The 21,317-nt window shown below is 31.4% G+C and overlaps 1 protein-coding gene across 1 annotated transcript; it reads right to left on the bottom strand.

Moving 5' to 3' along the window:
* Positions 1-11,908: 11,908 nt before the first annotated feature.
* On the bottom strand, positions 11,909-12,886 carry LOC113866145 (cytosolic sulfotransferase 15-like). The gene has a single exon (XM_027501034.1). The coding sequence runs from the start codon at positions 12,884-12,886 to the stop codon at positions 11,909-11,911; it is 978 nt and encodes a 325-aa protein (XP_027356835.1).
* Between the last annotated feature and the right edge of the window lie 8,431 nt (positions 12,887-21,317).

The raw sequence follows: 21,317 nt of genomic DNA, 5'->3' as shown, positions 1-21,317 counted from the left end.
TTGATAAAGTGAGAAATTGATTATGCTAAATAAAGGAGAAATAAATGTTATTTGATTGAGTAATGAATGATGTATGTGAACGTTCCCTCTTTGATTTAGAATGATTTTATAAATAAATTCCAATTTGACGCATATTGTACTAGAAAATATTTTGTGTTATTAAGACTATATTATTAAACTGAGAGTTTAATAGGAAAACAAAGTTCACCCTTACTAATGTTTTTAAGTAATAAAATGAAGAGATAAAGAAGATTGATTCGTTCTAGGGTCATACTCGTCATGGATTGTATGGGAAAGAACTGCTCTGTTAAGATTAGTTATTCTGAAAATGTAATTACATTAATTTAGTTCTATTTAAAACTTATGACATTTCAATAAATCCTATGGCAATGATGGCTCAAGTTTTATGTGTAATATTCAATAATTAATAGTCTGTTTGTACCACGAATTCAGAATATGTATATAAAAAAATATAATGTGAAATTTTAGTTTTTTTCATTTTTTTTATTCATAAACTTGAGTTATGAAATGTATTTTATTTTGTCATTAATGAAATTTATACAGATGAAGTTTCTTTTAAAATTTTTCTGATTTTGTTAGTATGTTTTATACATCTATATAATGTTCCAACTAACCAATCATTTACAAATTCCATTAAGTTTCATTCAAAACAACACAAATAAAGAAAAACTAAGGAAATTTTATTGAGGATGTTACACTAACCACTTGCAATTAAGTATTTGTTGGCTAAGCAGAATGTTAAACCAAGGATTATACGATGGATTCTCTTACTATATGAAGTTGATGTGGAAATTAAAGATAAGAAAGGTAGTGAGAATGTTGTAGCTGGTCTAGATTGAACATGTAACACCTTAATTTAAATTTCTAAATAAATAATTTTTTACAATAAATAGGAGTAAATAAAATTTCATTTAACTAGCTTCCAATACATAGTTCACTGAAGTATTTCAAAAACAAGGGAGGGTTACAAGTTTGCATCAAATAAGTGTTATAGGACCAAATTAAATACATCAAATTTCCTAAAATCAATTTTCTAAGTCCTATAGCAGTTTCATCCCTCCCTTTCACTGAGTCCATGATGAACGATTTCGTTTCGCATAAAGATTTGTCGCCAATCTCATCAAAATATGCAGAATTTTATGTAGTCTAGGATGCAAGCCTAGGTTGTCTCCAATGACTTTGGTTAGTAACATACATTGAACATGTTATAAACATTTACTATGAAAGCAATTAAAAGGGGAGGTTTTGTGTGATTCCAATTTTAATGTAAAAATAAATGATGAAATTAATGAGTTCAATTAATGAAATGTGCAATCCTTAGTTTGTTCATGTGATTCTATCCCTATTTCTCTCAAGATTCAATACTTTTCCTCTTCCTCTAAATTAGGGTAACTCAACAAGCGAGAATTAACCTTAAAACCCCATACGAATTTAAGCAAATTACATGGGCCTCAACTCTTTTCCCCAAGATTACGCAACCTTAGAAATTAACTTTGGATTAAGCAAACCAAGTTAAGAATTTCATTAAAACGAATTAGGGTTAATTAAGCAATGTCCCCCTCATTTAACCATTAATTCAATTCAAAGAGTTGGGAAATGTAAATTCATAAAGGAAAGGGAATTATATTGACATTCATACCCAGGAATTCAAGAATCCATGAACTCACTAAGGATTACAAGAAAGTTTAGCCCTCCACAAGGATGGGTCTTACAAATTCAAGATGAAAACAAAGGAAATTCAATATCATCAATGCAAGAATTAAAGGAAAATGAAGAGAAATTGTAAATCAAACCCTAAGATTGGCCTTGGCTATCACCCAAGGATCCTAAGCTCTGCAAAATGCTCCCAAAGTGGCAAAAGAATCTACAGTTATGAAAAAGATCCATACCCTAATTTCTAAAAATCTATATATACTAAGACTGACGCGACCTCATAGTGATCACTCTTGTAAATAAGAGTGATCACGCACAACATTCCTTAGGCTTTTCCCCTTTATGTAGTGATCACTCTTGTATATAATAGTAGTCACTCTAGACGTGTGTAGTTACTCTCACTTATGAGAGTAAACACGCACATAGTGTTTTAGTTTAGACTTCACTGGAGTGATCACTTTTACTTATGAAAGTGTTTACGCGCAAGGTTCTACACCCTAGAGCTTTCTGGAGTGATCACTATCACTTCTGAAAGTGATTACGCGTAGGCCTGGTGATTCTCTTTAGCTCTGAAGTGATCACTGCTGCTTCTGAAAGTGGTTACTCTGGCCTATCCCTTGGAATCAGCTCCCTGGAGTGATCACTATGGTACTTGAGAGTGATTACTTTCTGTTCATATTTTCCCCAAGAGCTAAAAATTCATGAAATTTGTCTAGAATTTCCTGCACAATTATTCAAACGATCAAAATTGCAAAATATATTCACAAAAATTAGTGGAAATAAGACAAAAATTAAGAAAGCTATAATATTTGACCTAAATGAGGTTTTTATGTTATTTACAATCTCTATGTCTATTTTTCCTATTAAAACTCTATGAAAAACCAGACAAAATATTTATAAAGTATGGATTCATCAGTCCAGTGCTGATCGTCTTAGTCACTGAAAAATAAATGTAAAGGTAAGTATTCTACACTATCACACGCAAGCATAGAGACTCACCTTGCATATTTCACAACAATCACTAATATGATAAAATCACATTCAAACAAGCATCAATCTATTCCTTTAAACAATACTCACATATATTTGCATATCAATTCACACACAAATGGGCTCACTGCACCCTCAATCAGTTCACACCCACACATGCACTCACTGCACGTAGCCACGCTCATTGTGGCACTGTGATCATAGATTCCTGATGCCCTCAACCTCAGGGACTTACTCAGGTCACACCATGGTTAGTTGTCAGATAGCTCCCGCTCCACGGATACAACGTGTGTGGTACTGAGCCCCCAAGCAAAGGTGTTAGTTATAGACCAAGGCAGGGGGAGAATGTGTGGCCTGTGGTGCACCCACGCTCATTGTTGGTGTCACCTCCACCCTCTCTTCCCCAAGGTATTTCTACCGCCCTCATCTTTCACACCCCCAGTGTATCGCTGAACGATTCATAGCTTTCTAACATTTCAAACACCACCATATTCACATTCAACATGCCATTCCACACACTTTCCATTATTTCATATTATTCAACATCAATCAATGGCATGTCTACACACACTTCACCCACATTCTCAATCACATCATAATATTTAATTTCACATATGGCATATATGCCCACCTTCAATCACATTACACTTAAGCATTAAATTCTCATCAAAACTCCATCACAATCAAATTACTACATCACACATATAATGCTCACTATCATTCACATTGCATTCCACATAAAGTTTCCATCGCAATTCAATCATAATCAATCCATTCTCATCAAATATGCATATTTCTACGCTTTACCCTAATTACCTTGCAATACATCACACAATAATCAATTTCTAAGTATAATGAGATAGGGTAGAGTCCCACCTTACTTCAAAATGAAGACTTAACACAAAATAATAGCAGAAAACATTCTCCACACAATGCTGTGTCCCTCCAAACGCTCCAAACATAACCTCAGCCTTCAATCTTACTCTCAAATGGCTTTGAGGCAGTTTAATGGATGTAAATGGGTTAGGAATCGAGATAATCGAAGAAGGGATGAAGAGAAAGAGTGGAAAATGCAATTCTCGAATCCTAAACCTTCAAATACCCCTTTTGTCGCGGTATTCTCGTTACAGAGAGATGTCCTTCGCCTCACTACAACGACACACTCTCTCACTACAGCAAAAATATCAGACAAAATTGCACTCAGGTCTTTGCAGAATCTCGCTACAGGTAGACTTTCTCGCTACAACGAGATTGTACCCAGAAATGCATCCACTTCTATGGCCTTCTCACTGCAGCGAGGAGCAAGAACGCAACAAAATCACCCAACTCACCCAAGGCCTTCTCACTACAGGGAAAACGCAACAGAATCACCCAGCTCACCCAAGGCCTTCTCGCTACAGCGAGAATGTCCCTGCGACACACACTTAGCCTATTTTCCAATCAACCTAAACCAAGCATAAGTCAATATTCTCATTTTAACCATCATATACTAATTCATTTATACACATCCGTTATATATATATATATATATATATATTCACATAATCACACAGTTAAATGCATATCCAAATATCAATTCACATATTCATATTAATAAACAAAATATTATTACAAAATATAGGGCGTCACTGTCACACAAATTGGAGAACTAACTAGAAAGTAATAAAATTTTAGAAATCAAGTATGAGTCCCAAGTATCGTCCTCAGGGATTAGGTCTATCAATTACCACTTCACAAATCAATAACTAGTTGAACCAAACGAATTTGGAGATGTTTTGAATCATTTGAGAACAAAAACAATAAAGTGCAGAAATATGAAAAATACAACAAAATAAAGCTACGAATTTAGAAAGGAAATGATATGTAAATGAAATTAGGATTGATTTCATTAGCAACAAAGAGAAATAGTAGTTTTACAAATGTTTCAAAAGAATGCTATAGAACTGAAAATATTCATTACATAACTCAAAATAACTAAGTCCTATAGCAGTTCTCATCCATCCATGCACTGTGAGTCTGGTACTATTCATCCTGGTTTCCTGAAAAATATTGTGTAAGGGTGAGTCTCTACCCTACCACTCATACATTACACATATTCATCACAAAACATATCTTATCACGATTAAAGAAAACATCATGGCATTACATATCACAGTGTCATATAAAGCGTATTCTCATCTCAACGCATATTATATTCCACAGATTCACAATTTCTTTTACTTTTATCCGCGCTTACCGCGCCATGTGACCACAGTTATCCGATGCCTCTATTTCGAGGTCTTACACATCCATGTAAATAGTCGCCGGATGGCCCAATGCAATACGGATACAACGCATGCAATAGACAGCCCCTTAGCAAAGGTAATGGTCAAGAGTTAAGTCGAGAAATGAGTGTATGGCCATGTGGTGCATTCGACACAATATTTCGTGCACAATCCCGAATGTCACTCACCACCCTAAATTTCTCCAAGATATACCATATCGTCTCCATCTTCCACTCCCCTAGTGTATCTCTGTAACTATTTACATCATATCCTTTTCCATCTTATACTCTTTCAAGTATATTCACATGTTCACATATGCCATTTCTCATGTTCACACATATTTTTCGTCATATTTCCACATACTTTTCATCATATACATCAAACCATGGTATATTCACAATACACATCATTTTTACATGAAACACAATATATTCAAACATAAAACATCCATCTCTTTGTATATTTCATATCAAAAAATCATAAAATCATATCAACCATCCTCAATATACCTTATCATGCCTTATTTGAACATAATATCACATTTTCACTGTGTATTCATCATAAAATCACATAAACAACCAATTATTTTCACTTTTCACTGATTATTTTTCATAAAACAAGGATTATTCCACATATAATCACATACATGACAAGATCTATGAGAATACAAGTAATAAACATAACAAAATGATAAAGTAGAGTCCCCCTTACCTCTAAACAGAGCTTTTACAAAGATTTAACCGAAGATTTGAACTCTAAAACAGAGTTTTTCCTAAGAATATCATAAACATCTATAAGAAAAAGAAGAAGATAAATGAACGGTAAATCTAACTTCAAACTTAAAGAAACTTACTTGAAATCCTTTAGAACGGACGTAGAATCACAGATCTAAAGAGAAATCTAAGTTTAGGAGGTTTAGTGTGGGAGAAAATGGTGATATATAGCCTTAGAACCTTTGAGAACCTTGGATAGGAGTGAAGAAATGAAAATTTCATGTGAAAACCCCTTTTTATAGAAATTTTTTGAAAGTTACTGTTCACCGCCGGAATTACTGTTCATCGCCGGAAACATTGTTCACTACCTTACTGTTCACACCGGAAACACTGTGCACACGTACTGTATACGGACTGTACGCGGATGTGACGTCAACCATGACGTCATGCTGATGTCATTGATGATGTCATCATCACTGTACATAGGCAGTTTTACTGTTCATCGACATTGTTCATAGGCGGTTTTACTGTTCATTTTTTTTTTAAAATATAAATTCTATTCAAATCTATTCCAATTATACTTTAACAAACCTCATTTTATTTAAATCAAAATGCAGGATGTTACAGGCTACGCCCAACAAATAACACTTGATTCTTCATCTTTTAAGCTCAATTCCCCTACTAACAAAAACTAGGCTAAAAATATAGTAAAATGTAGATTTATCAGTCATCGAACCCCTCAGTAAGGGAACCTATCAAGGAGGAAATTAAGGAATCTTTTCCTGATGAAAGACTCCTCGCCATCTCCAATACACCCTGGTATGCTAATTTTGTTAACTACTTGGCAGGTAACATCTCCTCGAAGGGCTTGAGAAGCATAGGCTGAGAAAATCTTGGTCTAATGTTAGGCATTATATTTGGGATGAGCCTTATCTTTTTAAAATTTGTGGGGATAAAATGACTAGGAGGTGTGTTCCAAAAACTAAGGTTATTTATATTCTTGACCATTGACATGCTAGAGAAGTATAAGGCTACTGTGGCTTTTCAAAAACTACTCACAAAAATTTACAGAGTGATTTTTATCGGCATACTCTTTTTAAAAATGCTCATTCATTTCTAAATCATGTGATAAAAGTAAAAAAAAAATGGGAGCATATCTAGGAAACATAATTTCCTCTTAATAATATTTTTTTAATCTATGAATTGTGAATTATTTGATATTTAGGGTATAGATTTCATGGTTTTCCCAAGTCCCTAAATAATGAATATATTCTTATGGCTATGGATTATGTTTCAAAATGAGTAGAGGCCATAGTGCTACCCACAAATGATGCTAAAGCAATATTTAAGTTCTTAAATAAAAATATTTTCTCAAGATTTGGAACCCTTAAAGCTATTATTAACAATAATTGTACTCATTTTTACAATAAACAATTTGAAACTAATATGGTGTCACCCATAAGGTAGTTACTCCTTATCACCCTCAAACTAGTAGTCAAGCTAAGATATCCAATAGGGAATTAAATTTTGATTCACAAATTACAAGTGAGAAGAGGTTGCTACAACTCAATGAATTGGATGAGATGTATCTTAAGGCATTTGAAAATGACAAACTTTATAAGGAATGCACAAAGAAGTGGCATGACAAGCACATCTCCTATAGTGGATTTCAAGTATGAGACAAGGTTTTAATCTACAACTTTTGATTGAAGTTGTTTCCTAGGAAGCTAAAATCAAGGTGGTATGAACCATACAATGTAATCAAAGTTCTGCCATATGGAGTACTTGAGGTATCTAAACAGGGAAAGGAACAATTCCAAATCAATGGGCTAAGATTAAAGTTGTACATCGAGAATGTGACTTTTCCAGGTCACACCATGAGACTTTGTTAGCCTAAGCAGGACGTCAGGCTCGAGACGTTACACAAGTGCTTCCAAGAGGAACCCTGTGTTATGTTACTTGCTTGATTTTTCATCTTATTTCAATTTGTCATTGTATTCGTTGTTTTTGTCTAAAGCAAACTAAGGAAATGCCTGATTTTTTTAGTATGAGGAGGCACTAACTAATGACGCATAATGCACAATTGTGCTCCACATATGCAAAGTCATACTAATAATTAATACATGTCTGTGCTTTCAAAGGAGCACCACTGTGCTCATAAGCGACTGAGACTGTACTGAGTCCATGCATGGTTATGCTTAGTCACGAATTTTGAAAATAAAAAGAGATGAAATGCTCAGAGAAGGGTTACACAGCCCTTTCTCTTTGAAGCACTCCTAAAATCTCTGAAACCCTAACTTTATCATCTCTCAAGTTTTGACTTTTTACTGCTTAAGGTACAAAACTCTTGTTTATTTTCATCTGTCTACATGCTTAGAAATCCTAGGAACTGCTCTTCATCTTAAAATTCTTATTTGTTTGTTTTTTGTGCGAAGAGCACGGTCGTGCCTTTGAATAGCACGGCTATGCATGATCGAATCTGGGCTGCAAATTGATTTGCAAGGTCGTGCACATGAACAACACGATCATACCTATGAACTAAGGTCTATAAGCAAGATCATGCACCTTGATCGTATGGTTGTGCTGCGGGTTAGGTCAACCATTGAAATATAGCACGACCGTGCTTCATATAAGTATGGTCGTGTTGCGCTTTCAAGCACCCTTAGCTTAGGCGTACCTTTGTTGAGCAAGGCCATGCTTTATGGCCATATACTCCCACCCTTACCTGATTTCTATTTTTCTATATTTTGCAGAGAATGCCTTTGTAAAAAGCATGAGAGGGAACTGCAAAAGGTTTGGCAAACTTCTTAGGTTTGAGTTTCTCCCTACCTACTACTTAGATGAGGCTGTACTATAAGAATATGGCCTTTAGGAGGATGTTTCACACTTTATTGCTGCTATTAGTTGGGAAGGAATCCAGACAGTTAGATCACTAGCTTATAGCACCACCTAGAGAAGCTTGCTCCCTGACAACTTGTGGGTGATATTTCACATGACCACCCAGCGGGAAATGATGTTGGCACAGTTCAACGTCCACTGCCAATTCGAGACCAAGGCTTCCATCTAGACCCCAACATACAAAGATGCCTTGGTGGAGATGCCAGCTGACTATTCTAAGGATGCAGCGTGGCAAGAGATCACAAGTACAGGGACATCTATCAGGCTAGGTTTGCCAAGAGCACAACCATCTGTGACCCTGCTCTTTGAGTGGTCCAAATACGGCTCATCCAATCCATCTTTGTACGCAACCAGAGCACAGGTAACATCAGCTCTCATTACCTGCTCATGCTCTAGTGTATGCTTCATCAGCGCCATGCCAATGTTGGGCATTTCCTCCTCCTCTCATGTATGGGCTTAGGAGCCAGATTGAGTGTCTTGAAAATCAACTACATCTGTGTTGGGTCTTTCATCTCATGGCTCGCCTTCAGCCTTTAGCGAGTCCTTGGCTGAGACACTAGGATCATTGAGATGACGTTGTTGACCATAGACACCTTTTATAGGATGGGTGTCCTCATTAAAGCCGGAAATGGGGAGTGCATGTTGGCCCCCTAATGGCTAGGAGCAGGAGGAGCTAGCAGCACTAGCAAAGCCAGCAACCATCCCATTCGTTGTAGTAGATGAGGATGGTGAGTTCCATGATGCGCACATGGAACCCCCTTCACCACCTGCTCCCACCTGTCCAGATTGACATTAGCTCGGGCAGCACTTTAACCAACGGATGGACTGTTTTGAGATCTAGCTAGCCAACTATTCAGCTTAGCAAAGCTCCTCCTCCTGTTCTAGCACCACTTTCCCCTCCCAATGATTTGATTTTTTTATCTTTCATTGTTCTCTTACTACTTTTATTTTACTATTTAGTTTATTCACTTTCCTTCTTGAGAATACTTTAATTGTTTGCATGTTTTAATATGATTGAGGAAAATTAAGATTATTTTATTCCTGACTTTTAGCATATTTGTAATTGACTTAGTTGCCTACTTTGAGCTTGATTGATATTTCTTGGTCCCTTACATTGAATAAATTATTTGAGACCTTAAGTTTATGATTAGAGCAATTATGCAACTAATGTTATGATATAAATATGTCTCTGCTCTCCCCTAAACATGTAGAAAGAAAGTATTTTGAATGTAAAAAAGAAGAAGAAGAAGAACAATTGTGGTCACAAAACAAATGAGAGGAAAACTTGAATAAGAGACTGAATAAATGTGAAATTATTTCTAAAGCTTCAATTTTAAACTTATGAACTATTTTTATGATGATTATTTCCCTTTGTATATCCTTTTATTTCATATATCTCATCCATGTGTTAATCTCCTAGTCTAATTATAACCTTGGTAATTCCTCATGATTTTTACGTGCACTCAATCTATACAGTAGAGAGTTGGTTTATTGTCAAGGATATGATAGTAAATCTTATGTCCCATAAACACTTTGAGAGAAAGGGTGAGGAGAGTATCTCAGTTGGTGTGTAGATGGTAAAACTAAGGAGCATAAGAGTTTAACTAAGTACCTATTTAATTACTTAGATTCAATGATATTTCCATATTCTTTTCACTCTTCCTTGATGAAAAGTATTTTATGATATAAGGTTTATAAATTGTCTAATTATGCTTTTTCATGATTTATTTCCTTGAGGGGAAACAATACTTAAATATGAAAAAGTTGATAAGTTTGTATTTTGACACACTTTTTCAGCATATTCATATGCATTTATTCTTGATTTGAATGGATTTTTAGATTAACTTCTTTATTATTTGTTGTAGCTGAATGTGTTCAAGAATATACAGGATTATGGACGTTTTGAGCACAAACTCAAGAGAATGACACAAATTTATATGTTTTTTTATTTAAGAAATATGCAATAATAGCATTTAGAGTGGAACACTTTTAGAAACGTTAAAATAGTAAAAAAATAATAATAATTTAATCTTGTTTACTCCTGCAATTCATTTTACAAAAAAAAATCTCCCAGTATTATATTTGCTTAAGAGGAGACTGAAGGGCTTAAGCAAAAATGTAATGGTTGTGTATGAAACTGCACACACGTTCTCCACTTAGTCAGTAACAACCCTGATATTTTTGGGTAATAAAACCATACACCCAACTCACTCACCAAAGAAACTGTCATTAAGTTGTAACATGTCACGTTCTAAGAAAACAATCACCTATAGGATATTATTAGGTTAAGCGAAATCATATTGACTTAAGCAAATTTTGCCAAAATGTTTATATTCATCATTGTCTAAAACTAGCTTATTTGTATCAATATTGGCTTAAATGAATTTTAAAAAATATTTTAAATTCATCACGGTCTATTATTTGCTTAAGCTAATGATTATAGACTTAAGCAAATTGTGTAAAAAAATTTTAAATTCATTGCTATCTATTATTGGCTTAAGCGAATAAATATTGGCTTAAGCGAAAATTAGAATGAATTGACTCTCTGCAATTTTTATTTTTTTTTTGCTCATTCAACAAAATCTCTTTATTCATTAACCCTATTTTGATTAAACCAAAGTGTTAATATCTAAGATAGTTGGAATGAATATATGATGATTTTAAATTTAATTGGTTCCACTTACAAAGATCATAGATCAAAGCATAACAATCCAAAGAAGTCATGGTTATTTAAGTTTAGGATGGATTTGGGAAACAAGCTTACATACTATTAAAGAGGGAGAAATAAGGAGAAATTGAACAAAACTTCTACGACAATATTCTAATAGAGTACCTTGTGTATCTCTTTTTAAACTTCTATCAAGTAAAATTCAACTACAACCACTCAATCTATTATTGAACTAATTGTTAAAAACACCAAAAAAATTATTGAACTTGCTTCAAAAAAAAGATGAGAGTGAGTTTGAGAGAATATAATTGGATTTTATATCAATGAATAATTATGTTCTTCTTAAATAATAACTACTTTCAATATCAAGGTGTTAAAGGATCTATTTTAAATATCTAAAAAATTAAAATCTTAAATATGCAAAACTTATTAAGGATTAAATTATAAATATTATAATTTTTAAAACATGTTATACTTGTTATAACAAATCATTTTGCTAACTTATTGGTAAGTCACTTGATTTACTAACTCCCATAGCTATCAACTAAATTAAAATAGAGAAAGAAAAGGAAAGAGAAAATAATTACAATAGCTTATAACAAAAGCTACAATAGCTTTTGTCTTGCACATTATTGCTACATGCTTGTTTCTTGTAGAAGCTTATTATATAAACTAACCACAAAATATGTCGATCACTGGCTTTAAGGACACAGTTTAAACGATAGACCTGATCCAGTTAATTTTTCTTGGATGCTTTTGGATAGTTTTTCGATCATAGAAGGGGAAAAGTAATGTACCCAATCTCCGATTTCACCTTTCCGAAAATAGTTCTTTTTCTGAATGTTCCTACCCACAACTCCAGATTTATTGACTTCCAAATCCTTCATCTTTTCAAAGCTACATAGCTTAATTATGCTTTCAATCACTCCGCTACTTTCCTCCTCCTGGGTAAAAGGACAACCCAAGAATTCGGCAATTCTTTTCACTTGAAAATTAGCATCATCTTTAAGATCCTCATACTTCAAGAATAGAACCTTGTTTGGTTGATCTATGCTCTCCTTCCAGTAACCTAGCATGTGGTTCGAATATGGACCAAACCCAATTATTCCCTTGTAGTACCTTTCAAAAGCATCCTCTATTGTTAATTTGGGTGAAGACTCTGGCCTAATTTTATTGAAGAAAGTCCACGCTGAAATAAAAGTATCAAATGGGTTTCTACAAATATAAATGATCTTACAATTAGATTCCTTGATTGATTTAGGCAATGAAGGAAATGGAATGTGAGTACCAAAATGTCTTGGCTCGGTCATGTTTGATAGGTACTGAGAAATTTGGTCATTGATACCTTCACGAAAGACAAACTCAAGGAAAGGCACGAGTTCATGAGGATTGGAAGTAAGTAATGGATGGTTCTCAGAAGAGAAGCGTTGGCGATTTACAACGGAAAAAGTAAGGGCTTTCAACCAAGTGGTGCCTGATTTTGGTACGCTAGCAACTACAACATCATTGTCTTTTGCTTGAAAGTATATTTGACAATTGTTTACACCATGAATATGAACTGATGGGCACCAAAAATCTTGAAATAAATAGAGACATGGAGATGCCCAACCTTTCTCTCTCGGAAGGGAGAGAGTTAGCTTGTGATCTTCATTTGCTTTTTGTCCACCCATGGAAGCCATTGGATTATGTTGAATATGAATGGTAATTTACTAATAGGAATTGGATGAGAATATAGTCGTTGGATGATACTTTTATAGCATCAACCAGTGGTGCAAGTTGAAGAAAATCATGTGTTATTTGTATATTTGCATGCGTGAGGCCTTTACACATTATTCTTTTGATTTTGTTAAAATCAGTGTTTATGTCAATTTTAAGTATATAAAAATAAATTTTTATTGGGAAGTATTTGTTATATTATAAAAAATTAGTATATTTTTATTTTTAATGTAATAAATATTTTTCAATAATTTTTGTTATATAAAAGGAACATTAAGGATTAATATTAATATTTTTCTTAATTATTACTTTGAAAAATTCCAAACAATGGCAAACATGTAGTGGGCACAAAGCATTTCCCTTTTTTATCGTGGAGTATTTTTCTATAGCAATCCATCGGTGGTGCATATTAACTATTTATTCTTCTGATTTTGTTAAAATCAGTCTTTCATGGTTAATTTAAAGATTAAAGTAGTATATTTTTATTAATAACATAATCATTTTACTGTATAAAATAATTTTATACTTTTTATTTTTAATAAAAAAAAATTTTAATTATTAAAATCCATAATAAAAATTAATATTAATATTTTTTAATTGTTATGTTGACAAATTTCAAAGAGTGACAGACATGTTGTGGGTGCAAATTTTATATTTTTACACTTTTAAATCTATTCTCTATGTTTTTTAATCTCTCCTTTTTTATTTCTGCTTATTCTTTTTTATCATATCTTTTATCAAATTTTTTTTCATTTCATGTTTTCTTTTTAAATTCCTATTATTGCTTCGTCTACCTATATATATATATATATATATATATATATATATATATATATATATGAGAATTTTGTCGAGAACAATTTTCAACATAAATTTTTTTATATATTTCTTATATCAGTTAATAATTAATTGATTTAATAAAAATATGATATTATTTTTAAAAATAACAGAATTTTTTAAGATTAATTACAAAAATTTTATTCATATATGTGTAGAATTCATATTTCCATCTTTCTACCTTATACTATTCAGTTTATTCTGATTCTTCCTCGTTCAGAATATAATTTATTATTTGGGTTCATACTAACTACTTTTTTAAAAAATTTCTTTTAATGATAAACAGGATTCTGTATTTTATATTATACTACAATCATATAAAGTAAAAGTTCAATTTCCCTTTTTTCCTTTTTTTCTTCTTCTCCGTAGATTTCATCGTTACATGCAATAATGGAGGTTTCAGTGAACCTTTTCCCGTGACTTTCTTACGGATGTTTTCAATCTTTCGTTTGTTTTGTTTATTAATCCCATGCATCAAGATGGAATATTTTTCTTTTCTCCCCATTTGTATTTGTTTATTTCGTTCAAATGAAATCTAGTTTATGTATATTATAATGTCATGTGCAACCTAGGTATGCATTCGGTAAACAAAGTACAATAATTTTAATTTATTTTTATAAAAAAAATTATTAATTAATTAAAAGTGTAAGAAAACCTAACTCGTGATACATGCATGTTAAGAAAAATTATATATTACAATAACCATTCAACTATTTTTTTTTCTTTTTTATCACACTAGTACAAAAAAACATTTTTTATAACAGAATTTTACATTATTTTTTTATTTTTTGTAAAATGAGGTAGAAAAAGATGCAGTAACATTTTTAAAATTTTTGCAAACTTTTTTATATTGGTTGTTAAAAAAATTAATGTAAAAAATACTTTTTACATCATTTATAAAAATAATTGAAATAAAAAACATGTGATAACAATTTTGAAATTTATGCAAACTTTTATATATTGGTTGTCGGTTGTAAAAAACTTTTTTTTCACTAATGTCAAAATCTCACTCTAATATCACTATTGAGGCATATGAAGTTACTTAAAACACTGGAGAAATCTCTTATCTACAGGTAATTAGTAAATTATACAAGTAAATTTGAATACCACACCCAATCAAAATTTTTAAGGTTGTTGGTCCTTATCACTTATAAATTTTAAGTTTTTGTCAGTTATATGCTGCTCAATTTCTTTATTGACACCTAATTGTGAGACTTATTCATTTATACTTGATATCTCACTAAGCTCTCCTTCAAGTATAAGTTTCTTTCATTAAGTACACTCTTCTTCAACAAATCCCATTTAATTTTTTTTCTCAACAAGTATCTACCAGACATGAGAATAAGAATATGAGAATCATTGATCAATAATGTTCCTTTAAACTTATATCATTAGTTGTCATCAACAAAATGTGCTCGATTTCTATATTGCTATGAAGACTGTTGTTATTCATCTAAGTCAATGACCATACCACTATTTTGAAAAAGGGTTAAGTCTTGTGCACTCACATGAAAAAGAAGATATTTTTACTATACAAAATACAATACCATTTAAATTTTCTATTTTAATATCACTACCATCTTCAAATAATCAATAAATAAAAATTAAAAGGACTGGATTTAAAATGAGAAGAAAAATATTTTCACTAAAATAAACTAAAAGTAAATAAGATAATAAAAATGAGTAAAAGAAATGAAGCCTCCTTTTTATGCTCAAGTAAGTAAACTAACCCAATCTTATTAACCTCAGTTTTCTTTTTCTTTTCTAAAAAAAATGGGTAGTGGGCTCAATTAATTAAATCAAGCAACATGTTTAATTTCAGACTCTTTTTTTACCATTATCCTAAATCGGGTTCACACACCTAACGACCCATAATAATAATAATAATAATAATATCTACTATCCTACAATGCAAACCATTACTATCATTATAAACTAATAAAAGAAGGCATATAATAAAATGAAACAGTGTGGAAGCTTCCTATTTTGCAATCAAATTTTGAAGAACTCATTTGAAGATAAAACTTTACAGCATTGGTAAACAAGATACGACGTTGGCACGAGTTTTGATGATTCACATTCACAGTGGGTTAGAGGACTTTCAGAGGTTGATAGTTGGAAACCAAACTTATATTTTTGTACTCAGTGGTTGTTCACTTGTTCTTAGATGTTCTTCTTTTCCCTTGGTTTGCCTTTCTCTTTCTCTTTTCTTCCTTTTTTTTCTATTTTTGTTTTTCTTGTTTATTCTCTGATCCCCTCATTTTGCTTCTCCTCCGTGTTTTTTTTTTTTTTTCTCTCTTATCTTTTTCTGTTGTCTTACTCTTTTTTTTATGCCCCCCTTTTTTTGTGTTTTCTTTTTTGTTTTAAGAAAAATTTTGAGCTAGCCTTCCTTGTTCCTTTCTCTCCTGTTAGTATTTGTTTTTTATTTTATTTTACTTTTGTGATTGATTTTAAAGTCTGTTTTTAAGAGCAGATCTTTGACTGTTTACTTGTGATGTTTGATAATAAAAACTTTCAATTTTCATATTTTCTTATCTTTCAAATCAAGCTTACTTTTACTGTATTCAATTAATTAAGCTTGCCCCTTTTCAACATGAATCAGAATGAACCTGATTCGGGGCTGACCATTTTGTACTCTTATTCTCTGCATTTCTTCTTCTTTTTTTTTAATTTTCTAATATCAGTTACAGTAATCAAAAGTAAATACAAAAGAAAAATAAATTGAAACAAACAAATTAAATAAAATTTATTTGGGATTTTAATAAATAAAGTCAGATTTTGTTATAAAATAAAACAAATCTAAAGAGATTCTATTTTAAACCAAAAATTAAAGAAAGATTATAATAAAAAAATATTTTATTAATCATATTTTTAATGATTTTCATACATAAAATTACCTTAAATTAGACTCTAATTTTAAAATAAAATAAGATAAAAGAAGTAAGATAAAATTTAGTATTCATACCCTTTCACCTACAATATTTGGCTAGACAAAATTACACACTTATCTTTACCTTGCTTAACACACAGTTACTCAAGCTTGGTACAATCAAAAGACTTCATATTGTTGTACTGAGACCCAACTCCATGATTAGACACGAGTGAGATCTATAGTACCAATCAAATTAAGATATGCCGCCCTAATAGCATTCTAATGTATCCAAATGAATCAAACTTTTGTCAACCATATTTTGATTTATTTCTAACAACAAATAAATAAATAAGTTGGCTTGAAATAATAATTTTTTTCAAAAAATAAAAGAAAGAACACTTTTGCAAGTCTTCTAAAAAAGAATTAAAAAAACTTATAAAAGTAAAAGAAAAAAACAAAAGGAGTTTTTTGTAACTAGTTTGAAATTTGGGCGTCTTTCAGATGTAAGGAAGTATTAGTAAATTATAATATCCATAAAAGTATTTGTTTTTTTTTTAAATTAAATTGTGTTAAATTAAAATTAGCATTTTTTTATTTCACTCAAAATATTTTTTATTTTACAGAAAAGAATGTAATATCTTAAAATATATTTTTTATATTTTGGATCTATTCTGAAATAAAGGAAAAGAAAAATTAAAAAATATTGTTTGGGCCTAACATATTGATATCCTCACCCTTACGTCTCCCTAAATGTAAAATGAAAATTGAAGGCACTTACCTCTAAGGAAAACTTGTTAGAACCAACCAATACTATCTGAAAGATGGTACTCTCTAAAAGATGGTTACATAATATTTAAATATAAAATATCATTTATGGTTAGTAAAACCTATATTAGAAAAGCATACAAGTTGAATGACCATCTACAGAATCATTTAAAGGTTTGTTTGAAGAACTACACGAAAGATTGCCTGAAAGAAGTAACAAAGCATTGTACTAAAGTAGAAGTTATCAATATCCTCTTCTAAGATACACATCACGTACACTAGATAAATCATATTAAAAGTTTATAGATCATTAGAAGACATGATAGGAAAAATTTTCTGGATTACGATTTGCTTACCAGTTGCATGGCTTGCAATCATTAAACGTGGCATTCATATTTCTTAACTATCATCTTCTAAAGACTATATAAATGAAATAGAAAAGTAGAAATCAATAAGTTTACAACGATCAATCTATAACACTCTTCCTCTTAGTGATATATTGAACTCTTTGTTCAATTTGTCTATGTATTGACCTTAAAAGCTTATCTTAGATTGCCTTAAATTTATCTTTATGTTCTTTCAAGAAAGATAGCATGAAGAGGCTATTCTACAAAAAAAATACTTGGTTTCTATATAAGTCTAGAGACACTTGACTTGCCAATAATATTTATATGCATTTTTTTAGTGTAAGAAACATTTTGTTATAAAAAAAAAAAATTGTTTTACTTGTAACAAGGACTAAATATAGTCCTCCATAGTTAAGAGTGAATCAACATAAATCAACGCATACTTGTTTCACTACTTTTTTTTTTTTATTAATTTGTTTGTTTAAGAAAAATATTTATCTAAAAAAGTTAATTAATTGAATATTCTTCGTTTGTTTTCCTATTTATTTCAAATCCTAAAATGATATTTATTCAAGAAATATTTTACAAACATTATTTTAAAAAATTAAATTTAGGCTAATCAATAGATTGATTTTCCAATTTTGTTTCATTTGTTCCTTTTTATGTTTTATTTTGTCTTCCATCTTTCAAAACTATTTCAAATAAGTTTTTATTTATATGTAAAAAAAGTTAACTCCATTAAAAATTATTATTCACATTTTTCTTTCCTACAACTTTTTTTCATTTTTCTCTTCCTCTAACCTTTCTGTATTTTCTTCTCTTTCCGTCTTTTAAACATAAATAGTATGGGAAGAGGTGGTAGAGAGAAACGATGTTGCAAGGATAGAGAACTATTCATGGCTGAGCTTCGACTTAGAGGAAAGGAGGGAAAAAAAACTTTGTTGACAATGGTAAAGTTTGACTAGAAAGAAAGGAGGAAGAAGAGTTTCGTCAAAATGGTGGAGTCTGGCTAGGAGGAGGGAAGAATGAAGAACTTAATCGACAATGGTGAATTTTGACCAAAAATAAAAAAAAATAAAAAAAATTGTACAGTTGTCATTAAAAATTGGATGACAACTTATCAAAATGATGAAATTTGCTTAATTAAAAAATATGATAACTAAAATTGCGCAATTAAAAATTGAGAGACTTAAATCAAACAAATATAAAAAATAGAGACAAAAATATAATTTATTATAGATTTTGCTATATTTGAACATTTATTTTTATTACATTATTCAAGAAACATTTAACTTAGTTTCCTATTCAAGAAGAATTTGTACATTGTGTTGTTAGAACCTAGCTATGAGTTCTTGCACTCAAACACATAAGAGAAACGAGAGACAGAGAGTTGTAATAAAAGTTATTAAAAATTAAAGAAGAATGAATGAATTACTTTAAATGGCAGTAACCTATTTATACACGAGATTCAGGATACGAGGGACTAAAAATACAAGCTAGACAATAATTGATATCTCCATAAAAGGAAACTTAAACAAACTTTTAAAAATCTGAAATATACCTAACACTCCCTCATAATTTAGATCCTTAAACACCTTGAAACAACAGCTTGTCCCTCGGTTCTTTAAGCCTGCTCTTCTTTCAAGGTTTGGTAAGAATGTCAGCAAGATTATCGTCTGACCTGCAGTATAATTGAAATAGATTTGGATAGAATTTATATTTTTTTTAAAAAAAAAATGTGAACAGTAAAATTGCCTATGAACAGTGTCGGTGAACAGTAAAACTACCTATGAACAGTGAAACTGCCTATGTACAGTGACCGATGATATCATTAGTGACATCATGACTGACGTCACATACGCGTACAGTACATGTACAGTACGCTTGCACAGTATTTTCGGCGTGAACAGTAAGGCAGTGAACAATGTTTCCTGCGATGAACAGTAATTCCGGTGGTGAATAGTAAATTTCAAAAATTTTCTATAAAAAGGGGGTTTCACACGAAATTTTCATTTCTTTACTCCTATCCAATGTTCTCAAAGGTTCTAAGGCTATATCTCACCATTTTCTCTCATACTAAACGCTTCTAAACTTAGATTTCTCTTCAGATCTGTGATTTTACGTCCGTTCTAAAGTATTTCAAGTAAGTTTCTCTAAGTTTGAAGTTAGATTTACCGTTTGTTTCTCTTCTTATTCTTTTTCTTATAGATGCTTATGATGTTCTTAGGAAAAACTCCGTTATAGAGTTAAAATCTTTGGCTAAATCTTTGTAAAAGCTCTATTTTGAGGTAAGGGGGCTCTACTTTATCATTTTTTTATGTTTATTACTTATATTCTCATAGATCTTGTCATGTATGTGATTATATGTGGAATAATCCTTGTTTTATGATAAATAATTGGTGAAAAGTGAGAATAATTGGTTGTTTATGTGATTTTATGATGAATACATGGTGAAAATGTGATATTATGTTCAAATAAGGCATGATAAGGTATATTGAGGATGAATGATATGATTTTATGATTTTGTGATATGAAATATACAAAGAGATGGATGTTTTATGTTTGAATATATTGTGTTTCATGTAAAAATGATGTGTATTGTGAATATACCATGGTTTGATGTATATGTTGAAAAGTATGTGGAAATATGATGAAAAATATGTATGAACATGAGAAATGACATATGTGAACATGTGAATATACTTGAAAGAGTATGAGATGGAAAAAGACATGATGTAAATAGTTACAGAGATACACTGAGGAGTGGAAGATGGAGACGATATGGGATATCTTGGGGAAATGCAGGGTGGTGAGTGACATTTGGGATTGTGCACGAAATATTGTGTTAGAATGCACCACATGGCCACATACTTGTTTCTCGACTTGACTCCTGACCATTACCTTTGCTAAGGGGTTGTCTATTGCATGTGTTGTATCCGTATTGCATTGAGTCATTCAGTGACTATTTACATGGATGTGTAAGACCTCGGGATAGAGGCATCGGATAACTGTGGCCACAGGGTGCGGTAAGCGCAGATAAAAGTAAAAGAAATTGTGAATCTGTGGAATATAATATGTGTTCGTGTGTTGAGATAAGAACATGCTTTATATGACACTATGATATGTAATGCCATGATGTTTTCTTTAATCGTGATAAGATGTGTTTTATGGTGAATATGTGTTATGTATGAGTGGTAGGGTAGAGACTCACCCTTACACAACATTTTTAGGAAACCAAGACAAATAGTACCAGGCTCATAGTGCATGGATGGATGAGAACTGCTATAGGACTTAGTTATTTTGAGTTATGTAATGGATATTTTCAGTTCTATATCATTCTTTTGAAACAATTGTAAAACTACTATTTCTTTTTGTTACTGATGAAAATTCTAGAATCTTTGTTTTTCTAAAGTACTTATGAATTAATGAAATTTTACTCTATGAACCTTATATCATTTCATTGTTTCTTTCTCATTAGAAAGTTTCTAAAAGAAAATTTACTTTACCATTTAAATTTTTATGAAAATTTATCATATATTGAAAAAAGAAATATAAGGTGTTACACACTTTGTC

The sequence above is a fragment of the Abrus precatorius genome, unplaced genomic scaffold, assembly GCF_003935025.1.
Source record: "Abrus precatorius isolate BTA unplaced genomic scaffold, Abrus_2018 Scaffold4, whole genome shotgun sequence".
NCBI lineage: Eukaryota > Viridiplantae > Streptophyta > Magnoliopsida > Fabales > Fabaceae > Abrus > Abrus precatorius.
The sequence above is the reverse complement of the archived record's forward strand: the minus strand, read 5'-3'. Positions and strand labels throughout refer to the sequence as shown.